Source organism: Babylonia areolata, chromosome 3, assembly GCF_041734735.1.
Source record: "Babylonia areolata isolate BAREFJ2019XMU chromosome 3, ASM4173473v1, whole genome shotgun sequence".
NCBI classification, from domain to species: domain Eukaryota; kingdom Metazoa; phylum Mollusca; class Gastropoda; order Neogastropoda; family Buccinidae; genus Babylonia; species Babylonia areolata.
Window position 1 is genome coordinate 24,513,188 of NC_134878.1, and position 18,423 is coordinate 24,531,610.

Here is an 18,423-nt window from a genome sequence, read left to right on the forward strand (position 1 = left end):
CTGTGTATTGCAAACAGTCAACACTCTCTACTACATTCAGCATTCACTTCTGCAAACAATCATAAACCTCTACGTTATGTATTGCAAGCAAGCCTAACAACATTCTGCACTCCAACTGACCATAGACATTTTATGTAAGCAGGTGGCGTGGGGGCCAAGTGGTCGTGAGTCAGCCAGGGAAGCAAGAGAATCTGCATGTTTGGGATTTAATCCCACACTTAATAATGATAACAACAATAATAGTAATGTTTATCGGTATAGCGCTTAATCAAATGATTTCGCTCTAAGTGCTTATATATGAACATACATATAAATGTATATATATATATATAAACTGTTATATATATATATATATGTGTGTGTTTGTGTGGAGTGATGGCTTAGAGGTAATGCGTCCACCTAGGAAGTATTATATATATATATTATATATATTATATATATATATATATATGTGTGTGGGTGTGTGTGTGTGGAGTGATGGCCTAGAGGTAATGCGTCCGCCTAGGAAGCGAGAGAATCTGAGTGCGCTGGTTTGAATCAGCCGCTCAGCCGCTGATATTTTCTTCCTCTCCACTAGACTTTGAGTGGTGGTTTGGACGCTAATCATTTGGATGAGATGATAAACCGAGGTCCCGTGTGCAGCATGCACTTAGCGCACGTAAAAGAACCCACTGCAACAAAAGGGTTGTTCCTGGCAAAATTCTGTAGAAAAATCCACTTCGATAGGAAAAAACAAAACAAAACAAACAAACAAACAAAAAAACTGCACGCAGGAAAAAATGGGTGGCGCTGTAGTATAGCGACACGCTCTCCCCGGGGACAGCAGCCGAATTTCACAAAGAGAAATCTGTTGTGATAAAAAGAAATACAAATACAAATATATATATATATATATAAATAAACTCTTTATAGTCCCAAGATTTAAGACTGGTCACCACACCATGACCTGTTGGGCTGTGTGTGTGTTCCTCCAATAAAGACAAAAACAGAATATACTTTTTATGTTTTTATTTGCATACATACACCCAGGATAAAAAAAAAAAATTTTTTAAAAGGCCTATTATAGGCTAATAATAACTATAAAATACATAGGCCAATATTCCTATTATCAGAAAGATTCCATGTTGTGGGTTCTGCTATTATCTTTCTTACTCATTTAACGGTTTTTAATTTACCTTTTCCGAAACTGTTTCTCAGTGTTTTATTAACCCTAGGCTATGAAGGCCTGTTTATTTTAGCACTGGCTTGTCTCCTCTCAAAGGGATAAACTTAGTAGGCTGTGGGCTAAGATGCTATTTTACTGATCCAATTCAATTTTCAAGCCATCCCCTGTTTTGGCTCTAATTTTTTACTATACATACCTCTAGCCTTCCGCGAATTCAAAGACTAAAACAATACACAACCAAACGTTTATATTTTATGAACCAGTTGGCCGGGGGCGAAACGACCACGAATGGGGCGAAACGACCACGAATGGGGCGAAACTACTGTGGTATAGGGGCGAAATGGTTGGGGGCGAACTGACAAGGGGGCGAAACGACCCGGCGGTAACCCCGCCTGCAAACAGTCATAAACAGAGTCAGTATAGAATGTGAGCGGCAGGCATAAAGGTGCCCCTGCTCCCTTATTATTTTTTATTTATTTATTTTCCAGCAGATTGGTGAAGTGTATAATTATATAGATCAGTGTGCACTTCTTGACACCTCAGTCCTTGAAACTGAGACTGTTAACTGATGGTGACCGGGGATCCGAGTCAGTGGTCACAGGACCGACCGGCGGTGATCATGCTCTCACATCAAGTTCTTTACGATCTCATTATTCATTGAAATAATTGTTTCACATCACCGAGTCACAATGGCCAAGAACAGTTTGACCACCATGTTCTTTTCAGTCTTATCGTCACGTGTGCACTGGTTAAAAACTTGACTCAGTTGGTAACTTTGTCACTGATTCAAGTACCATAGACAATTAAAAAGTCTTTATATCAACTGACAATAAAAGGTTATTCAGTGTGATGTGTAAACTGACAGTCCCAAACTTGGATTTGGAAAACAGGGACAGCAGCACCTATAAGCTTATCGAGTGATTGCCAAACCTCGGCCCGGTGTCAGCCAAGTCTAATCATGGATGACGTTACAACGCATGAACCGTTTCGATATGACGTCATTTATAGCTGCGTCGCGCTCAGACTGGACGTAGTCTGTCGACGGACTTGACGACTATTTGTTTCCGAATCAGCGGCAATGTACTTGTAATTCTTTGGTAATTGGAATGCAGAACGGTGAACAGGTACGGCCATTATCCCAATGCAGCCTAGTGGAGACGTTGTTTTGGATGTTGTGATGTTTATACCATTTATTTAGTCAGACGTTCGCGGAAGTTATGCGCGGCCTTCACCCTCCTGGAAGAATAACCCGCCAAAGCTTGGTACAGTCGTGTGTTCGCCAAGCCATTTTCATTCCATTTGAAGTTAGCATGCTCGTCGAGTTCTTAAATCATATATGATATAGTTGTTTGTTGACAAGTACCATAGACATGGTTTTTAGCTTAATCAAACGTCAGCGAGGCCTGCGTCGAACTCATCATTATGTTGGTCGCCATTTTGAAATGTGACAGTCGGATTGTGAATTGATTTTAAGCTTATTTATCAAGTTCTAGACCAAGCACACTAATGTAGTGCACACACGTAACACAGGTGACCATACTATAAGAATTTTATCGATGATCAAATGTACAAACTTGTACAGATAACGTATTTTAATTTTTTATCGTCACACATGACCAGAAACTAACAAACTTTTCAGAACGGCTAACCCGAGCAAATAAATAAGGAAGAGTTTGCTTTCAGATTCTTTGCAGGCGTAATGTTTAGCTCAACAGTTCACATATTGTTCTGTTGCTGATACATATTAATATCGATTCCAAACAGAAAAAGTACTGTTACTTTTGTAATTTTGTTCAGATGTGTTGTGCATGCGAAAGAACTTTGCAAATCAAGGGAGGCTATTCAATGTGCTTTTCAGAATGTCGTCTGCTACAGACACGTACCAGATCTCGGCGTCGCTCAACTCCCAAGTTTCAGTAGTTATTGTCGTTTCTTTTATTCGTGGAGCGTCGAGCGTGTTAAAAAGGCAGGCTAGTTATAGGTGGGCAGATGCCTGTTGATGAGTCTTGCACCACTTCTGTGGGAAGATGTTTCAAATTCTTACTCAAGGGAAGGATGTGGTGATGTGATGAAAAGGCTAGGTCCTGTGCAATGTATATTGTGTTTAATGCCTGCACAGAAGAACCTTCAACAAAAAAAGACCATTAATTTCAGAATCGTATTATATGCCTCATAGAATACAGACCTCAGTCTCAGAAGGTTCACCTGAATAAAAGAAAAAATATATTTTACAGGAGGAATAAACAGCAAACTCTTCCATATCATCTACATTGAGCAGAATTTAATGCTATTGATTGAAGACTACTATGTGCAGGCCCTTTAGAAAAAAAACAAACAAAAAAGACTTTAGTTTCCCATTAGAAAGATGAAAAAGATTCATGGTGCAGCCTTGTGTTTTGGGGTCTTCAGGTATTGAATGTCATCTTATGGAACACTTGGTGTTCTTCTGACAAGTACAAGCAGTTAACTCAAGTTGATAAAGACCTCTCCTGACCAGCATGAAGCAGTAGTTATAAAACTAAGGCAGGGGACATTTTCATTTTATTCTATTCTCAAACTAGTTGAAAAACATGTTTTTAAGATAACTGATAAGTAATTTCAATTTTGGTTTTGTCTTGTCTCATTATGTCTAGAAATTATTTTGTGTTTTGTTTGAGTTTTAATTTGAATGGCTTTGTTTCTGGCATGCTTTCAGCCCTGTTGACTTGGTCTGTGTCAGTCTGGTCAACTGAACTAAAATTAAACATCTGCCACTCATCCACCAACTGATGATGACAGTGAGTCATTTGCTTGCCTAGCCAACGAGCCAGACTGAGAGCACTTCCTCTGAAAAAGGACAGTGATATATTGCTGTGTCCATTTGTCAGTACCCTTCATGAATTTGTGGACACTTCATCTTCAGCATCTGTGGGCCCCAACTCCCCACATTCACTTATGAATGACTTTTTTTTTTATCCACCATGTGGACAGTTTCACATAGTTTTTTGGGGGATGTGCACACTGGGTTTGTTCTTGTTTCCATAACCTAACAAAACTGACATGTGTTAAAGGATCTTTAATGCATATGTTTGAACACAGCTTTAGAAACACTCACAGATTTAGACACATAGATCTGTCTCTTTGGTGGGTGAAAGAGACTTAGCTGTATAACAGCCTTAACATACGAGCCCACAGCTTACTCTGGCCAGTCTTTGTCAGAGGTCTGTGGCATCGGTGAAAACCTCTTTGTAATGAAAAATGCAACACAAAAACAAACATTTTGTTTTATATCTTAGCCTGTTGCCATTTTCTTATTCATAGTCATAGACTATTTTACTTTTAAAATGCTGTAAGTTACATGTTGATCATTTATTGCAGTCTCTGAGTATTTTGCACTTAAACTCGGGCATACTGACATAGAAAATTATGTTATAAATGTTGCTCTGCCATTTTCAAAGAAGAGGGAAAGGTTGGAGGAGGTGGAAGACAGTCACAAAAACTTGTAAAACATTTAACAGCATGGAATGCAGATCTAAAGATCACAAATGAACTTAGCTGAGCATTGCTGATTTCTTGGATAATGCAAAAGAATTAGGGTAAACTTGTGGTTTCACTTCTATGAGGTCAGCAAAAAATGGGTACCTCTTTCTCAAACAGAATTTGAAAGTGGCAACCCTACCCCCAAAAGGTCTTCTTTTGGAATTTTTAGTGATTTTACTTGGAATTAAAATCTGAATTTTACTGGTAATTAAAATATGTATCTTTGCCTCATCGTGTGATATTTTGAATTTGATGCGTGCAGTGCTGAAAAAAATGAGTGAAAATCAGAAAGGCGGAGTGGACATCAGAGATTACGTGAAGATGTACACTAACGATGATCCTACTGCTGACACAAACGGTAAGATACATTTCAAATTCTTGTCTGTCATTTGTGTGCATTTGATATGGATTTTGATTTATTTGATTGATTTTAACTGCTGTTTGTTGTGACTCATGTGCACCAATCAGTTGCTAGAAAAGATAAGTATTGTTTGCTAACACACAGCTAACTTTTGACACTGTTGTAGTAGTTATAGTAGTTATGTTTGTTAAAATGTGTTCTTTGGAAGATTATTTCCATTGATAATTTTCTGTAGTGGACCTAAGATACACTTGTCACTGTCAGCAAGTGTTTCATTTTTGGGGCTTTGATATTGATAATATTTTATTATGTTATGCATGTATGTAACTTGTAAGTATAATTGTGTAAATATTTCTTTGTCATGCTTTCATTCTTTGTGTCATTCTTAAAGGGGAAAAAGGAGTTAAGATTCTAAAATAATATGTTCATTTATCTACATACTGGCTGTTGCAAAGAGCAGCAATACACAAATACAGACTATTTTAGTGTGTTTTTGTATGCAAAATGTGTGCTGTTGACTGAATTGTTGAATGCTTTTGTATTGATTAATAGATCTGTCTTATCTGAAACTGTTGAACAAGTTTTTTGGGTGTGACTAACAATGACTGACAAATGTTAGTCTGTTAACACTCTCCAGGCAAACGCTATATACCGTTCTGGGGATAAGAAAGTTTCAGATGAAGGAATGCTACATGTAGTGTTTGCACTGATAGGAGGTGTTTCATGTGGCACTCACATGACCCTCAGGAGCTATAACATAATTATGTGTGTTATTTGATACATTATTTGAGATGCATTGAAATTTGAAGTGATAGTGCTCACAAGTGCTTGTGATGATGGACAGTTCGTGTAATTAATTTTTCATTGTTTATCTTGTTTATGCAGGTACAGAACCACCGGAACTTACTGGTATACAGGTACGTAGAATCAGTATATTTCAAAGGAAATAAATATGCAAGTTAGAAATAATTGATTTTTTTTTTAAAAAGAAGATAGCGTCAAAAACAACCCTCTTCCACCAACTCAAAGAAAAAAAAAAGGCAGCAGTATCAGGAGTAGGCATTCAATCTAAATAAGTTGGATAAAAATATTGCTTACAATGTTACATAAATGCGTTTACATGGTATATGTTATTGCTATTTGATGAATATGATAATGGCTGATTTTGAGTTTTCTTTTTTGAAAGTTCTAATTCGTTGATAAATATTGTCCAAAGCTTTCAAAACTGTGAAAATAACAATCCAAGTTAAAGAGTCAAATGCTGTTTTCAAAGTTGATAACAGGGTAATAGATCTGGAACATTTAACTGTTTTAAGTAGTTGATTAAGTCAAACATTAGTCTTATAGACTTTAATTTAAATGAACTCTTTATTCTGTTTGAGATGCTTAAAGATCTATCTGATACACTTGTTTTTTTAAAGTTCATTGTAAACATAATTGATAAGAGGTGGATGAATGCTTGCTTTCAGAGAATGAATCATTTTTCAAGTGATAGAGGATAGTGTAATGAACATTTTCAGACAAAAACAGTGAGTATTTTCCACTGAAACATGACCTCCCATGTTTAGATGACAGCCTTTTCAGCATGGTGTATGCTGTCTTCAGGTGAAGTTTGAGGTGGAAGACCCAGAATATGACCAGAGTCTGGTGCCCAGCACTGTCACTGCCGGACTTCTGCGCTCCTTCCACTCGCCTCAGGTGGTGACTTCCTCTCAGAGTGCCGCAGAATGGACAGGATCCTCCTCGGCCATACGCTCAGAGCTGCTGAAGATCAAAGACTTGAACTCAAGCACCACTCCTCAAGATGTCACCAGCGTGATTGAAAACGTGCTGAAAAACAATGAGAGCGTGTTGGCAAAGAATGACGCTCAGGGCTATAAACCACAATCGAGGCGAGGTCGTCCGGCCCTGGACGGGAGTCGATCAAAAGACTCTGTGTTCCCTGCTGTGGGCCACAGTTTGACCTTTCCCACAGGTCCGTTGACGCAGGGTCGTGTCTCAGGGAGCGGCAGTCGAGCCAGTCTCGTGTCAGACCACAAGATACTGCCAACCCAGCTGGGTCAGCTGATGCGACCCAAGAGTCCCACGCGCCGTTGTGCCATTCAGGAGAGAGACAAGTCCCACTTCAGTCTGGCACTGATGGAGTCCAAGGTGGGCTGCGAGGAAGGGGAGAAGATCTTCAGGGTGCAGGAGCATGAGATGGTGTGCGCCGTGTCCTCGCAGACCAAGTTCCTGAACAAGGAGGGGCGGCTGGTGTCATCAGTGGACATCAGCTACTACTGGTGTAACTTCTGCAACTACTCCACCACCAGCAAGAGCTTCCTGATGCAGCACGTCATGGAGCACCGCTTCCATTGCAAGTACTGCCGCTACCAGTCTTTCTCCAGGGCGGACGTCATCCACCACTCCACCCACACCCACCCCGGCTTCCAGGAGACGGCTGCCATCACCCAGTACTGCACCCTCCTGTCTGACTACCTACGCATCCACAACCCTTCAGAGGTGCAGCTGGACCAGCGTGGGAAGAGGAAAGACCCGCCCCAGGATGACGGGGACACAGGGTATCAGCCGTCTGGCAAAGTCCGCCGCAGTGAGGTGAGCAAGGACAAGGTGCAGAAGAGCTATTCTGCAGACTTTGATCTGTTTGACGTCCATGTGGAAGAGTTGAAGGAGAGGGTTGGGGATGAGGAAGGAGGGTCAGGGGCGTCTCAAGAATCAAGCGGCAGCGGCAGCAGCAGCAGCAGCAGCAAGCCGAGCAGTGCCTCCTCCTCCTCCACCATGGTCCTGCCTTGCCCCCCTGACCCCGGACCTCCAGCGTCCAGCCTGGTGTCCAGTCTGGTCAGCCAGCCCATGTCAGCCGTCACCCAGTCCTCTGCCCTCAACGGGGGTCAGCCGGTCATCACTCAGGTGTTCTCTGCCTCCACCTTGCCCCCAACCTTGGCCCCTGACGTTCCAGTGGCGGGTAACTCGCAGCCTGTCAGCGTGACCACCCCTCAGGCCAGCCCCTCCCCTACCCCTCCCCCTCCCCCGTTCTACGCCAACAGCGTTGGAGCCGGCGCCATGCAACAGATGCGTTCCAATTTGTATTGGAGCTGTGGCTACTGCACCTTCACCAGCACGTCTCAGAGCGGGATCAAGGAGCACTCCGTCCTTCAGCACAGTGGGAAGCCTCATCGCTACGTGGCCCTCATCAAGTCTGAGGGGAGCATGTCCACCCCTCCTGCAACCAGCGCCAGCAGTACTGACCAGACGATGGAGAGTGAAGGAACCACGGAGACTGGCAAAGCAGCATCTGCCCATGTGGAGTCCTCTGACAGGGCCGAGTCCGAGGAGCCCCCAGTGCTGGTGAAGCAGGAGCCGGTGGAGGCAGAGGACCCGTCTGTGCCCATCAGGGTTCGCTTCCCCACGCCCCGGAACCAGTCCAAGGATGTGACTGTGCTCAAGTGTTTCCACTGCAGCTACAGCTCACGCAACCTGCCGCCTCTGCGCAATCACATTCTGAACCGTCACAAGGGCAAGTGCCTGGTGGGGGTGGGTGGCACCAGCAGTCGGGTGTTCATGTGCGCACGCTCTGACTGCATCTTCCGCTCCTCCTCTGGCCAGACCTATTTGAGCCACTCCCAGGAGTGCACACCCTGGCTGGCATCGGAGACGGCTGATGTGGCCAGTCACCTGAAGAAATGCCTGGAAGCCACCATCCATGTCGCCGAGGAGACTCAGACGGCCTTGACCTCCCCTCCTGTGTCAGGATCATCGTCGGCAGCTGCGGCTGCCCACTCCCAGGTAAGCTATGACCAGTTTTCCTGTATCTATTGCCAGTGCCAGTTTACATGGAGTAAAAAGCAAACTAAACGCCATGTCTTACAATGCCACAGCACCAAGTGCCTAGTCATGAGAGATGTCAAAGCTCACCGCAACAGGAAGAGATCTTATGTTTTCTTCTGTAGGTGGTGCACGTGGGAGGGGAAGACAAAAGAGGAACATGACGTCCACAGCCTCGTTTGCCTTCCGGCCCAAGGTCAGGGTGACAGCCAGCGAGATGATATCCTGTATGATGATGGAGAGGTCTGTCTCCTTGGCAACGGTACCCCGGCTAGCTGTGAAGACACAGGTGAGAACGGTGACAGAAGTGTGGTTTTGAACAGTGAGGAGGAGGAGGACTTAGGGCCTCCCGATATCACGCATGATGAGGAAGATGTTGACAGATTGCAGTTTGTGGGTGGTGAGTCCTCTGAGCACATTGCCACCAGCACTGGCCTTCGGTCCTCGTCTTCCACTGCTGAAGCCAATCCACCATGCAAAACATTCCTGAGTGATGGAGTTCCCCAGCTGTACATAAGTGACCCCAATGGCATTGATTCTGATGATTCGGATGAAGCACAGTCAGTTTCTGCTGCTTTTCCCAAAGACAGTGACAGAGAACCCTTCCCCCAGAACCAGAGAGGAGGGCAGAGAAAGGCTAGAAGTGGGACCAAGAAAGATGGTGTGATGCTTTTGAAGACTTCTTACCGTGTTGGCCGGAAAGGCAAGCACCAGTCTTTCAGCAGTGCCACCAAGTACAAGAGAAAACCCTTGGGGAGTGTGCAGTGTTTTTTGTGCGGCTTTGAGACTGACACACTGCGGTCCCTCAAACTGCACATGAAGTCGCGTCACAACCAGCACGTGGTGTTCAGCTTCCGGAGCCTGTACCACAGCTCGCTGCACCTCAAGTGCCGCTTCTTCGTCTGCCCGTTGCTGGACTGCCCCCTGTACCGCTACAACGAAGCAGATGTGGTCAGTCACTACCGCCAGTGCCACGGCAAGTACCCACACCTCTACCTGGACCCGGACTACTCCCCAGCGCCCATCAAGTTCCAGCGAAGGGCGAACCTGAAACCCCAAGAGAATAAGATTATTGTTAAGAGAGAGAAGAAAATCACCGGTAGGTCTCCTCCTCCGAGTTCAGAACCGGAGGGGCAGTATCTGTGTCTGTACTGTGACCGGTACTGCTACTCCAACTCCATCAGCAGGATGAAGGCTCACCACCTGGCCGTGCACCCCTCTCAGCCCATCGTCATTCGCGACGTGGTGGCCTTCAAGAGGAAGAAGATGTCGCGCGTGTCGGTGTGCAAGAACATCCACTGCGACTTCAGCACCTACATGGGGCGGTGCCTGGAGGAACACGCGGCCACGGTGCACGGCAGCCAGTGGGAGAGCGACGGGGCGGGGCAGGTGATGCAGTGCACTGTGTGCGGCTGGATGACCTGTGATGACGCTTTAGTGCACCAGCACTTGACCTCTGCCCACGCTGGAGACAACAGTGCCACCATGGTGACGCTCAATCCTTATGATGATCAGTGTGTGTAGAGGACTTGGGTGGAAGGGCAGGTGTGTGTGTATGTGTGTGTGTGTAAGGAGGATGTGTGGAGACAGTCCAGTCTGCTGGCAGAGACACCTGTTACCGTGACACTGGGGTGGAGGGTGTGTATGTGTGTATTGGGGGGAGGGCATTGGGGGGAAGGTGTGAAGAGAGTGCAGTATGCTCACAGAGAAACCTGTTAGATACTGAGGAGACTTATTGGCATTGCGTGGAGTCTACACATTTTCTCCTTCCCTGTGCTCCACCTTCAATCTGCGTGTGTGTGTACATAGAACTAATGGGAGGAGCCTGTGTGTCAGTGCCGCATTTTGTGCCCTCCATCATGTGTGTTGTTGAGTCTGAGAAGGAGGTAAGCTCAGATAGCCAGGTTGTTGCAGGAGAATCAGAACAGTGCAAGTCACCCTGACATTTTTCATTTTCAGATTGTGTTAGTGGTACATTCCATTTGACTGTAAACATGGAACTCGGAAACTACAAAGGAGCAGTTTCATCACAACAATTAAGACCAGCACTTGATCTCGATCTTGACTCTTCCATGCCTTTCCTGTGTAAAATGAACAAACAAGGACTGTTGTCGAATTACTGCAAGTTTTGGCATTATGAATATCCTGCACCTGAGACTAACATGAAGTTAACACATTGTTACAATCTATGCAGAAAATTGTTGATGCTCTCAAGTCCAAGGGGTATGCCAGTGGTGGAGAGAATCATCCTCCTCTTTGCAAAGTCAGCATGATTTTGCTCCCATTGACCTTAGTTGTAGTGCTCCAGCTTGTAACTTATATCAGTGTCAACATGGTGAAAAGTGCAGCACACATTAAAAGGATCTATGTTTTGTGCAGTAAGTTTTGTGTTCTACTCACTGATGCTGCCTGTGTTATTGTCACAGTGTTTATTGTGTTGGATAACTCTGAAAAGGAAGACTGTAGATAGAATTTAGAAAGAAACAGTGCTAATTTGGGCTAAGAAAAAAACACTTTGATCTTTACAGACAAGGTAGGGACTTCTCAGTTTTTGGAATTGTTCCAAAATGTATTGAAATGTATTACCTATCTTATACTGCAGTACATGTATGTATTTGAACTGCTGGATCTGAAAAAAAAAGTTGACAGAAAAGACGATTTTGTTTTATCTTATTGACACAATCTGCTTGTGGTAAGAAAGATAGGAAATAATGGACAAGTACTGTCATTGTTTTTTTGTGTGTTTTTTGGGTGGTGGTGGTAGGGGGTGGGGGTGGGGGAGTGGTGGTAAGGGCCAGTAATAAACATAAGGATGTATTCCATATTATACAGTTGTTGCACAATTTTGAGTTCTTGTTTGGCTGGCATTTAAATGAGATAGGTTGGTCTTGACTGGCATTATGTAAACCTTGTTGTGGAGCTGTGTAAAAAATGGGTGTGTCATGTCCACAGCACTGTTATCCAGTGTTGGTTTTCCTTTGTAATATCCAAATCTCTGATGAGATGGTGTGCAGAGTGTCTGTGCAATGATCCTCCACTGCTCTTGAGGTGGTTTGGCTGTTGTTCATCCATATATACTGCCCACTGGTCAGGCTGTCCCATCAGTGTAATCACTGTCACAGTGGTCATTTCAGAATGTAGCATCAATCATTAAATGTCTGGCCTTTCTCTTCTGTCTTTCTCTGGCTGCCTCTTTCTCTACCTCTTTTAGACACTTTCTCTACCCTCCTGTCTCTCCCCACTTATATCTCTCCACCCTTTTCTCTTCCTCCTCTTTCTCTCTTTTTGTGTGTCAGTAAGTTGATTGGTTTTTTATTTATTTTATTTTTTTTTATTTTTTTTTTTTTTTACTTCATGGTCACAGGAAGCTTCAGGGACCTGCTTCTCCCTGAGTGTGCTTTTGTTGTAACCTGTATCGTTGACCTGGACAAGGTTGTGATGGACAATAAAAGAAATGGTCTCTCCTGTATACATGTATGATGATGTAAATGGAACTTTATCATAAACCACTTGAACAAGTTTTGAAGCAGCTTTTTATGAAGAACTTTCAAAATAATGCAAAAAATTTTTTAGTTTCATTAAAACTAACAAAGTCTCAGAGTAGTTGCTGTGGGTCTCTATTTTGTGTTAATGCATATTCCTGGCTCTTGTGCATGTATTTTGATTTAAAAGCTTCTGTGTGTGAGGCATAGTGGAGGATGATTAAACATTGTTTTGTTTTTTGATTATTTTTTGGCTGTTGAAAAAATATGTGTTCACAGTAATGTGGAGGATGAAAATATTAATTACCACTGTATAAGTATATATTCTAGTGTTGGAAGTAAGTTGTGACCTTCAGGCTTCACTGTATAAGGTCATTATTATTATTATTTTTTAATTTTGTAAAAACTATAATCTTATTCCTTGCAAGACATGGATGAAAGCATTATCATGATCTTACTGTAATAAGAAGGAGAGTAAAACAAAACAAAAACAACAAACAAAACAACAGCAACAACAACAAACTAGCAAAAGGTATAGATTTTTTGGATAATCAAATGATAAGTTAACCAAAGAACGAAAAATCATGGTCACAGATGGATTGACAGTCTTTTTCTCAGTATATTATTTATATTAATTTTAATTTAAATTCGTGGGAACAACTGACATTGAATTTGAAGGTTGGTGACATGAATTTGTGACACTTGCCATGAAAGGCACTTTCAGTCTTTGGGAGGGGGGTTGTAGGGAAAGCCAGTCCACTTACATAATTCAGGCACTCCATTTCAGGATTGTATTCTGTGGATCTACAATTATTTCTTCTACACTTGCTTATAGTTATCGATATAAATGTATGTGTATGTGTGCACATATGTGTGTGTGTGCTGTGTGTTCGACTGATCTTTTTTTCAGCTTACTGTAATGTAAAGGGCTTTAACTTAGTTTAAGGGGTTTAAAAGAGCTCTATAGATATTCTTTTAATTACATATACTTTACCATGACCCACTGATGAAGACTCCAGCATGTGTGCATGGCTAGCATTTTTATTTATTTATTTATTATTATTCTTAAAGATATTCATCCTGTGACTTTATCAGTTCATCATATGCAATAAAAAAAAAACAAACCAACTTTATCATATACTATGATATAGGATAGAAACTTTATTTAAAAACAACAAAAACAAACTACATAAAAATCTTTTAGAAAAGATAGGGCTGATAGAAACTATGAAAAATCAAACCTAGAGCTGAACATCTTACACTTTGTGTTTTTTTTGTTGTATCAGTAATGTAAAATGAACAAAAAGCAATAATAAAAATTAATATCAGCTAAGTGAATCACTGAATCACTGTTAAGAATTAAAGATGTGGAGCTGAAGAAAGATGACTTCCATGATACTCATACTGTCATAGTGAAATGTACAGTCAAGTCATTCCTCAAGATGATATATTTTAACAGTTGAATCAATTTACATTCCAGTTTCTTTAGGGATTTGTTTCATTAGTTTGCTGGCCAGCCAATCTGCTTTACTGATATTAGTGTTTACAACTGAAAATTTTCAGAGTTTTTGTACAGGTGTTGCTTCAATTTGTTCATGCGTTTATTCAATTATTGGATTCCACTTTTAAAAATATGTGTTGTGCTAAAAACAACTGTGCTGATGTATTAACTGAAAATGTGAAATCCAGTTTTTATGTTTTGTTTGCTGAAGAAACATGTATGCAGTGTGATATTTTTTTCTTTTCCTTTTTTTTTTCTTCTTTTTTTAATTTTTTTTTTTTTATACATGCCAAGTCTCATTTTCCATAATCTGTGTACAATACTGTAATAATTCTTGTTGTTTTTTTATGTGCCTCTATGTCCTCTGTGAAGATTTTGTAATTCTTTAAAATTTAAGTGTGTGTGTATGTTTTTGTACTATTATAGAAGCCATTAGGGCACAAAACCAACATGTTTGATTTAAATATCATTCCATGTTACATGCGAGAAGATTGTGGCGAATCAGGTTTTTATCTTGAGACAGCAGTTTACATATGATCTTAGCAGTCAATGGAACGTGAAGCTAGCAGTAAAGAGTTGGTGATAAATGATCAACAACAAACTGATGTCTTGCAGACTATGTTCCAGAAATTCTGACTAGCTGTCAGTTTAACTCAATGGGTATGTTAGGGGCTCTGTCAGTACAAACAGTATCCCTGCTTCTGGATATCTGTGCTAGAAGTTTCCTCTTTTCTATCACTCTTTTTGATTCTGGCTTGTTTTGTTTCCTTGTCTTGTCTTTTCCTTTCTTGCCTTCTGCCTTGCTGGTCCATTTGCCTGTATTTTTTTTTTCTTTCTAGAAAGCCTTGATTTTTTTTTCTATTTCATTTAAAAAATGTATAAATTGGGTTTACTTTTGCTGTGCAGTAAAAATGTTCTTTTTTTGCATCTGGGAGTTTTTGGTTTAGTATGCCTGTTAGTGTTATTGTATATAATTATGACATAACTTTGTGTATTATTATTTATGTTTGATTATGTCCATGTTCATCAATCCTCTGGAGAAAAATTGATGGAATTGTCAACTCCAGAGGCTTGTCTTTGGACAAGCATTTATGTGCACAAACATCATGCCTACTTGTGCCTAATTTTCTTTTTTCTAGTTTTTTTTTCTCCAGGTTCCATAGAATTGATATTTGCAAGCCTTTGATATGGCCCTGTATGGTGTGCTGGGCTATTTAAGCAACAAAGATAATGCTGTCATCTTCCATCTGGGAATCTCTTGAGCCAGCTCAAACCTAGGGGACCAAGAAGGTGAAAAGGTGCTGTTGTGAACACAAAGGTCTTGATCTGGAACCAGACTGACCTTCAGTTGAAAAGGGGAAAATCATTTTTGATGTGAAGTTGGCAAGGTAAGACATTCTAGTACATAAGCTGTCAGTTTCACCTGATTGTAAAAGGATGTGCAGTGTGATAAAAATAGTGTGAGAAAAAATGGAAATGAAGACTTGTTAATAGCACTTTTTTTGTTTCTCATGGAAAGATGTATGTGGACGCCTTTTTATTTCTTTTTCTTTTGATTATTCTTTACATTATTTTTTTTTTCTTCTGATAGCATATTAATTATTGTTTCTTTATGACAATTTTGTAAGTTCTTTTTTTTCTGTACTTTGGGGAGCTTTTCATGCCTGTTGTTCTATTTTTGTAACAGAAAAATGTAAAAATGTGATGATTGTTCCAGAAGTTACGGCTGCAGATTGAAAGTTATTGGGAAGAGGGGGGCAGGTGGAGGGGTAACAACAAATGGGGAATTCTTTTTCCACAGGTGGATGAACTTGTCAGCAGAATGGAAAGCACACTGAAAAGTTGGCCAGCTTTCACAAGCTGATGTGAGATTGATCATGGTGGAGAGTGAACCTCGCCCATGTCCCTAATCTCTGTTTCAGTCTTTGTCAAACGTTTCAGTCATCTTTTTTAAATGGGATGTTGAGAGCTGATATGTATGTTAGGAAAATGTTTTGATTAAAGAAAATCATAATGTGAAAAAAAAGAAGAAAACAAATGAACAAGCATTACTTTTGTCAGGTGTGCAGAGATGATAGAATCAAACATTCTCACACTGCGGTCCAAGTCCGAACGTTTTGATGAATGGTATTTTCTAGAGAAAATCATGCTTTCACTGAGAGTGGATTTGTAGTGGATTTGCGTTTTTCAGCTATTAATTTGTTACACCAGACCAATTTAGACAATGGTGTTTCTGTGTTGTGAAATGTGATTGAAACAGTAGTATGCAATAAACATATATAAAGCCTTCACAGGGAAATAGTGTATGACTTTAAATTTACTGTGAATTTTTGTGAGATGATTAGCTGAGCAAGTGACAGGTGCAGCAGCTGACTGGTTAAAGCCTTGGACTTTCAATCAGGTCTTGTGTTTGATTCCTGGTCATAGCACTTGGGTTAAGGATGGAGAGTTTTGCCATCTTCCAGGTAGATCTGCCAGTACCTAAACCCCCTCCATATGTTTACACATGCAGAAAATCAGATGCGAACCTAAGGATCCTGTAATCCATGACAGTGTTTTGTTGGTTACGAAAACAAGATCATCATACCCAGCATGCACATCCCTGGAAATGGAGTGGGGCTGCCTACATGGTGTGGTGATAATAGTAATGTGGGTAAAATCTCACTCCTACACATGTATATAAGCAGTTAACATGGGAGCTGCAGCCCACAAATGCTGAAGAATGATTAGCTGGGCAGCTGGTTGACCAGAAATAACAGGTAAATTCTGGCTTGCCCAAGGGCCAGTAAAATACAGGTAAGGGGCTTGCCCTGTGAATTGTGTCTTGGTGAAGCATTGAGGGTGTATCCCACAAAGTTTGGTCCTTTATTCATCGTTTATTGTTTATCTATTTATAGTCTGTTCATCTAAGATGATATTAGACTGAAAATCCTTTATTCATGATACAGTTCTATCAGCTGTTTTGGTTTCCACTTCCTTCAGGTGGACCCTCCATTGTTGCCTGTCATCATGTCAAGCAGTCTAGTTGTGGTCTTTTCTCTGCATTTGGTAGGCAGCAACTCGCACTTCCACTGCCATGTATGAGTGGGCTTGTATGTGCATGCCCGTTTTGACCCTGCTGTTTATGCAGCAATCCATGATTTTGGAGGAAGGAGTTTGCATGCAGGGTATATTGTTTCCATTACCGACTGAACACTGGCATGGATTACGGGACCTTTATCATATCTATTTGATCTGCATGCAAAGACAGATGAAAATGGATTGGACATTTGCAGGTCTGCACATGTGTTTACCTTGGAGATCAGAAGTCATCCACTCACTTAACCCGCCAGATGCTGTGACCAGTTATGAACCCAAGACCCAGAGATTGAAAGGCCCAATCCTTCTTAACCACTTGCTCCTTGCTGTTGATTTCTGCACCTGTGGTTTCTAACTGGTGCTTTTCAGAAGACAGTGTCATGAAAATGGGATTGTTTTTCATGACATGCAAAAATACACTCCTCAGACAGTTGTTCTTGATGGAATCATCTGACATGTCATGGCAAAAACATGCTGCATGCAAGCATGTCTTGGTGCAGATGGTGTCATGGTAAGATTTTGGTCTCACCAACAAAGACTTGTTCTGTTCAGTCTTGCTCTGTTTAGAGTTGGTAGTTTGAAGACATCTGCTGTCTTGATTGAGGGAATGTTATCTGTTACTTTGTTGTCAGTCAACACAGAAATGAAAATGGTAATTACTGCTGTATTATCTGTCTTTCCAAATGAACAAAACTTGACAAATTCTGTTTGACATTGTTTTTATGTGGTGAATTGTGATGGTACTGTAGCATTTGCACACTGCAGAGAATTGTTTAGAATCAAGAATGATATGGAGTGTGGATGTGAGAATGTGCTTGAGTAAGTTGTTGGTGTTTAAAAGTGTTTATGTTTGTGTATGTGAGAACATTGTGTAATGAATGTGTGCAGTGAGAATGCCTAGCAAGCTTTGGAAGAAGATCCATTTTCAGAAATTGTTTCTTCCCTGTCCCTGTACAAAATATTTTAATAATGTCTGTCAGTGATGTCATGTGAGAAACTTGAAGTAGTGTTTATCAATGGTAATCATGTGAGAAACCTATTGCGATAGCTGGCATGAATGATACTGCTTGTATTGTAACAGAATAGCTGGCATGAATGATACTGCTTGTATTGTAACAGAAATTAAACTGTATTTCATGTATTATCAAAAATTGCAGCAACACAGTTGATCCAGTTGATGTATGATTTTTTTTCTTTTTACCCCCCACACCCCACCCCCACCCCACCCTTTTTTTTTTTAATACAAATATATTTCAGAACACTTGTTTTGATCCTAATTGTGTTGGGGAGAGGGTGCGTGTGTGCAAATAGTTGGACAACAAAGTTCTACAGCCAGATTGATATTGCAGCAATACCTGTCCCCCCCACCCACCCCAAAAAAGACAACTAATGCACAAATACAACCAGTTTATAAAGGTGCTTCCACAGGGTAACAGTTTGTAAGGCAAAACATATTTGCTGTTTTATATAACTTGTGGAACAGATTATAGAATGT

General features: G+C 41.2%; 1 protein-coding gene across 1 annotated transcript; it reads left to right on the forward strand.

The window, feature by feature from the left end:
* The first annotated feature begins 2,184 nt into the window (after nucleotides 1-2,184).
* Nucleotides 2,185-18,177, forward strand: LOC143279878 (uncharacterized). The gene is made up of 4 exons (XM_076584167.1): nucleotides 2,185-2,289; nucleotides 4,947-5,042; nucleotides 5,931-5,962; nucleotides 6,651-18,177. The coding sequence occupies exons 2-4, from the start codon at nucleotides 4,958-4,960 to the stop codon at nucleotides 10,389-10,391; spliced, it is 3,858 nt and encodes a 1,285-aa protein (XP_076440282.1). The 5' UTR covers nucleotides 2,185-2,289; nucleotides 4,947-4,957; the 3' UTR covers nucleotides 10,392-18,177.
* Nucleotides 18,178-18,423: the final 246 nt, after the last annotated feature.

Bases quoted from the DNA above. Each gene is read 5' to 3' on its own strand.
- LOC143279878 (XM_076584167.1), top strand. From the start codon at position 4,958: ATGAGTGAAAATCAGAAAGGCGGAGTGGACATCAGAGATTACGTGAAG. The intron at 5,043-5,930 runs GTAAGATACATT...TTGTTTATGCAG, and splicing joins TCCTACTGCTGACACAAACG to GTACAGAACCACCGGAACTT. The intron at 5,963-6,650 runs GTACGTAGAATC...TGCTGTCTTCAG, and splicing joins CGGAACTTACTGGTATACAG to GTGAAGTTTGAGGTGGAAGA.